This window comes from Pyxicephalus adspersus, chromosome 6, assembly GCF_032062135.1.
Source record: "Pyxicephalus adspersus chromosome 6, UCB_Pads_2.0, whole genome shotgun sequence".
NCBI lineage: Eukaryota > Metazoa > Chordata > Amphibia > Anura > Pyxicephalidae > Pyxicephalus > Pyxicephalus adspersus.
Window position 1 is genome coordinate 76,632,937 of NC_092863.1, and position 6,183 is coordinate 76,639,119.

A 6,183-nucleotide genomic window follows, 5' to 3' on the forward strand; every position below is an offset into this window, starting at 1 on the left:
TTTAAAAACTGCTATCAGGCAGGTAAGTTTATTATTACTTAAGGTTAGGTTTACTGCAGGATGGACACCTGACATTGCCTGTGCCTTGTGCAAAAAATGACCTGGTTTCAATTTTCTATATGTTAGAATACAGTTTCACTTTAAAGCGGTTCATTGGAATAGGAGAGAACTTCTTTCAATGGGAACACGTATCTAAGAATCTCCATGGAAAGATCTCCTTATACATTGTGTTGAGCTGCAAGATAAAAAGTGAGAGAAATCACTTCAATTGGATATAGACTACAAAACAAAATATGAGGCAAGAAAATAAAAAAGGGAGTTTAGAGGACAAGCACATTCATTGTACAGGTAATAATGCTACAGAAAATAGATAATTTGAACTTCTTGGAAATATTGTTTCTTGACAGGAACTCTAACATGTCTGCATATACAAAACAATATTAGCTTTAGATGCGTGACCATTACTTCATAGGACTGAACAGAATGGATTAGATTTGCATACAAATATTCAGGACTATTTTGGCAAGTCGATAAAAAGTGTAGTTCACAAATTTCATTGTTTATTAAACAACAATCATATTCATCTTTTTGTGTAAAACTTAAACTTAGATTGCTATAATGGGGATCTGTGCTCTGGCTGTTCAGGATAATAAATAGACTTTTCATAAATGATTGAACATTGTTTAAATGCTGCAATATTTTATGGCAATTAGAGATGTCATATTATTTATACCAGGAGAGAGTTCAGCAAGGATTTAATGACGCTCGGGCTCACGATGAATGTGGTCTTCAGTAAAACTCCTTTACCTTGGTATTTTGGGAATTTTACAAAATGAAAACATCGTTATATCCATATAATTAACATTATACAGGAAAAATTACATTTTTAGTATTATATCAGTACAATTTTACCACTCTAGGTAAATGCTTTAAAAATCATTAGATTTAGCTCCTTAGTATACACTCAAAACTGTTTTCTTAGTTTTGGGTACACATCATTGGAGTCATTCTAAATTGTATAATTCCAATACAGTACAATTTGTCAGCCAAGCATTTGTGCTGAGGCCATAAGAGTCACTTGTCTGGATTAATCATTTAATGTAACATGCACGGGAGACTCGTTTAATAAGTATTCAGCAGTTTGTGAAGGCTTATACTGTCTGCTAGGTTAATCTAAAAGTATATATATTTCCTTGCCCTTTTTATTTAAGCTTCACTGCTCAGACCTTTAAGCCTACTTACCAAAGTCTACTTTTTATGTGCTATTCATGTGAGTTTTGTGTTTGTTGCACCTCCTGAACTTTAAGCTTGGCAAGCTGCTAAATATTTCTTTTTAGGCAGCCAGCAGATAAGAATGGAACAGAGAAACCCACCAGTGGATGATTTTTCCTTTAATGTATTTTCTGTTACCCCATTCGCGAACAGTCATCCGGAAGCCTCGGATGGTGATAAAGCTGGGGCCACTTTGCTTTTTTCAGGAATCTTTTTGGGACTGGTTGGAATTACATTTACTGCAATGGGATGGGTGCGACGTGATGACAACCACAGGTTTGAGTGGACCCAATTGCTGGGACCTGTTCTGTTATCAGTAGGTGTGACATTTGCTCTGATATCGGTATGCAAGTTCAAACTGCTGTCATGTAGGCCATGTAAGAGCAATGAGGAAGCAGCTTTAGAGGCTGATCAACTTTCAGCAGGACAGTCCTTTGTATTCACTGGAATAAACCAACCAATAACGTTCCATGGCGCCACTGTGGTACAGTACATTCCTCCTCCATATAGCGCTCAAGATGCCAATGCATTGACTTCTTCTGTGACCCCACCTGTCACTGGTAATACCAGTTCTAGTAGTACTGTTGTGATGCCTCCTCCAATATTTCCTCCTGAATATCACAGTATTTATGCAATGGAAAATCCAGCATTTGTGGAAGAAGATACAACCCAGCAACCTACAACTCATCTAAATACCAGGTATTTTCAGTCCATGTAAAATCTGCCTAACATTTTTAATGTCATCTTATTACTGCTCTAAACTGACTTGGCATGGTGTGCAAATCTTGAATAAGATTTGTTTGTGATACATATTGAAACTTAAGTAAATCATTAAATGTATACATGGGAAAACTGCCTCTTCAGTCAATAGAAACTGAACTTCTGTGCCTAATGATATATCTGTCCCTGGATATGCTATACCTATAGCAGGACAGCCAACCGAATTCAAAATGTTATCATTTTCCTACATGAAATTTCAATCAGTCTCATACAGTTTGGAGAATGTATGTTACCAAGACCAATGTCCTTCCCAGAATACTGTTCTAGCTTCCTTTTGTAACAGCTCTTGCTGCAAATGAGAATTTATAAGTTACATACTATAGAAGTATTTTTGTGTGCTAAGTCATGAGATCAATCCATCTAAAATGGTTTGGTGGTGGATGAGGTCATATTATACTAAATTCTTACAGTTGCATTCCCTGGTCAACTCATCTATGAAATGATAGGTTATTTTATTTAATAGCCTATCCTTTTACATTAAATAGTTATTTACAAATGTGTAATGTAGAACCTGGTTCTCTTCTCTGGCAAATGTAAATCCCTTTCTCTATTCCTCCCTCCCACCTGAACTTTCCACCATTTCATTACTGCAATCTGGGCCCACGATGTCATCATGTTTTCACACCACAAGGGTCTTCCGGAACCTGTGAGGACCCCACCACTGGAAAGCCAAGTGTTCACATCACCCATGTAAGGAAACCAAAGCCCATGTAGAGAACCAAAACCAGACCCTCCCATTCTCCAAAGCAGAGGAAAAAAGAATCAGGACACAGCTATTGCATCACACAACCACAGATTAAAGAAGGTATTTAGGCTTTTCAAATTTTGCTTTAAATAAATGTTACAATTACAAGGTTATGGGTTAAAGGTTAGTAGGGTAAAGGTTTCCAGCATTAACACCTTTGGAAGATGAAAGTAAAATATTTTTTTTTTATCATTAAATGTAATGTGGAAAATACTTAATGTTTTAGAAAAAAAATTGAAACTTTTTTAACTTTTTCTTTCATTCTCCAACTACAGATCTCCTTACCCCAGGGTGCAGCATGAACAGCTCCAGCATGTAAATACACGCAACAGCCCACCTCCTTCATATTCAGAAATTTTTCCTGAATTAAACAAGTTTGTTTAGAAATGACTGTTTTTGTTAGGTAGAGATTTGTAGAAGACAAATTTTAATCACAGGTCTTGTATGGTAATATATTTTCTGACCTTGAAGAGCATTAATATTGTGGACAACAATGGAGAGACATGTAGAGAGAAAAAGTATCACTCTTCTATATGGAACATATATTGTAGGTGCTCTCAAATGAAAAAAAAAAGTGTTTCTAGATGATCCTTTTATAGAGCTTCTACCACAATATTGATTATCACTTTACAGAGAACGCTGGTCTGTTCACATCAAGCATTCTGCTGTTCATGTACTTTTGCAGCTTCCATCTCCATGTTTTCTTTGGATTTGCATTTGGAATGTGACAAAATTCACAATTCTCTCTGTTCTCAATCACACAATACAGTGAGCTGTTACCATTAGGACATTTCCTTATGACATGACTTTTAATTTTAAACAATTGCTATTGGGGGATCCTTTTGATCAAACAGTGGTTGTGAAAGTTATACTGTACATGATAATGTACTAACAATTTTCTTGGTGCAAAAAAAAAAAAATCAATCTGTAATGTCGGCTTGGTATTTTTGTACACATTTTTACATTTGAAATAACTTTAGCTCAAGCAGATATATTAAATGTCCTAACAGTAGCAGCACAAAAAGTTTCTAGACGTCCTGAGATTGGAGCTGTAACTATTGCTTGGACATAGCTTTCATCCCCATTGCACCCCACACCATGCAATGTTTCTGCTTACTCTTACATATCTGTTATATTAATGTGTATTGCAGGGAGCATGAAATGATATGAAATCTTACTTAGTCTGTGTCAGAAGGGCCCAGAGGAGTTGTTACTCACACAAGTGTCTTTATTTTATTTCTAGTGTGTTTATATATCAGCATAAAACAATGAAATGACATGACAGCTCCAGATCCTTACTGTGCCATACAGTTAGGAATTTTACCAAAGTTACATTCAGCTTTACCTTGGGAAATACCATTTCTGTATCTGGTAGGCACCATAAAGAAGGACAATTGTGTTGTAGGTCACACAACCTATAGGTCGCCGGTAATCCTACTTCATTTGCTGCTGGTCAAAGCTGCCACTTCCTTTGGTTATCATACTGATTACTTGGCTTTTATACTTTCTAAACCAGGGTTGTCCAATCCCAGTGTTTATTGACCACACATAGACCAGGTGTTTCCTATAAACAGGGTCATTTGACTGTTTGTAAACCACCATACTAAATTTACTGCAGCGCAGTAAATACAGCGTTGTGTAATGTACAGCGCTGTGTAATATGTTGGCGCAATATAAATACTGTTTATTATTATTAATAATAATAGGCAGAAATGAGACTGTAGGCCAAGGAGAAATGGCACTACTATAATTGAGAAGGAATATAAGATGTATTGCTGGTCTATGTTCAGACTGGCAATATGTTTGCAGAGTGGTTACGGTTTCCCCATGCCAGTGAACCAGTAGCCACTAACCTCAGATACCCCACAGAGAATGAATGTGGGAGGCATAGATTGGTACAGTACCACTCACTGCCAACCACTGTCACATCTGCATTAAGAAGCAGTGCTGCAATGCAAGTGATTGAGTGGCTGACAAGGTGCCAGCCATCGGGAGTTGTTCAGGATCACTTTATTCCAAGGTCTGAATTTAGTCCTAACCTTTCAGGAAACAGCTTGGACACTCCTTGAGGATCCCTTTAAAGTTCCAAATTCATTGCTTTTGGAGTTCAGGTCCATATTTGCCATTTGTTCATTATGCAATTCTTCAGGCACTCTACAGCCTAGACATATGAAAGCTATAATAGCCAAAGCATTGTGCGTGACCCCCATTTGTAGTCATTTCATGAATAATATTGTTACTTTGCATCCACCAGAAGCCCATCTGTTTCTTTGTGATGTGTTTTTACTTGATGTTTTGTTTTACTGAATGTAAATGATTGCAAAGCTATTCATCCAGTGTCTGGTCAGCACCTTATAAACACATTATGGATAATTGTGAAATGAACTCCATACCCAGAGTCATAATAGATGGGATGCTGTGTAGTGCATATTTTTATCACCTCTCTAGAGAGCACACGGACTGCGTCATTGTCAGACGTACATCGGTTCCATTGCCATATGGTGCAGATGACTGAAATAGTTACTCAAACTAATTGAGTTTTAGTAAATACAATTCTAATTAACCTTACAAGCCAATGGGCAAATTAAATATGCAGGTTTGGTTTATTTATGTGCTTTATGAACAATGTTGTGTATTTTTGAATAAGTAAATCAAAGTTAACCTTGTGTATATTGCTGCTAAATTAGAAAGCCAGCATGTGTGCTGTTCTTTCATATTATTAATGTGAGGAATGATCTTCAGCTTTCTGCAAAGAGATTCAACATGCTATTATATATCAAACAAAGAATAAAAGAACACACAAAGTAGACTTTGAGATGTTCATTTCATCATTCTTATGGAAACAACAGACTTATGGTATCCTGTTAAATAAAGCAATTTGTTAAAAATATAGAAGTCAGAAAAACTACATACAGAAAAAGTAGGAACAGATGTGTAAGGTAGATGGAGAAAGAAAGACCAGATTTAGGTTCCTATAGAACCAGGACCTTTGACAATAAATGGCAATGAATTGGAGAGGTCATGTGACAGTCACTGAAATAAAAGATAAAATGTAATTTTAAAGTTTTTGATGAAAGTTTGCCTAACTTAAGTACAGGTAGTCCCTGGGTTACATACGAGATAAGGACTGTAGGTTTGTTCTTAAGTTAAAATTATATGTAAGTCAGAACAGGTACATTATTTCATTAAATGCAATTAGGACAGATGTTTGTCTCAACATATTATTAGGCAGCATGGTGTCAGTTACTGTATAAAATCCTCACTGTAAACTAATTACAAACAAAGCAAAAAAAAAAAAATCTTTATGATCCTTAGACATTACCTTCTGGCGCAAGCTGTGCTTTGATATGCTTAAAGAAACAACTGCAGAATTTGTCTGGGTCATT

The 6,183-nt window shown here is 36.2% G+C and overlaps 1 protein-coding gene across 2 annotated transcripts; it reads left to right on the plus strand.

The window, feature by feature from the left end:
- Positions 1-1,233: 1,233 nt before the first annotated feature.
- Positions 1,234-5,604, plus strand: TMEM174 (transmembrane protein 174). 2 transcript variants are annotated; one of them, XM_072416251.1, is made up of 2 exons: positions 1,234-1,971; positions 3,073-5,604. In XM_072416251.1, the coding sequence occupies exons 1-2, from the start codon at positions 1,355-1,357 to the stop codon at positions 3,179-3,181; spliced, it is 726 nt and encodes a 241-aa protein (XP_072272352.1). In that variant the 5' UTR covers positions 1,234-1,354; the 3' UTR covers positions 3,182-5,604. The 2 variants fall into 2 exon arrangements, with proteins under 2 accessions (XP_072272352.1, XP_072272353.1); XM_072416252.1 differs by lacking the exon at positions 3,073-5,604 and adding an exon at positions 2,684-2,821.
- The last annotated feature ends 579 nt before the right edge of the window (positions 5,605-6,183 follow it).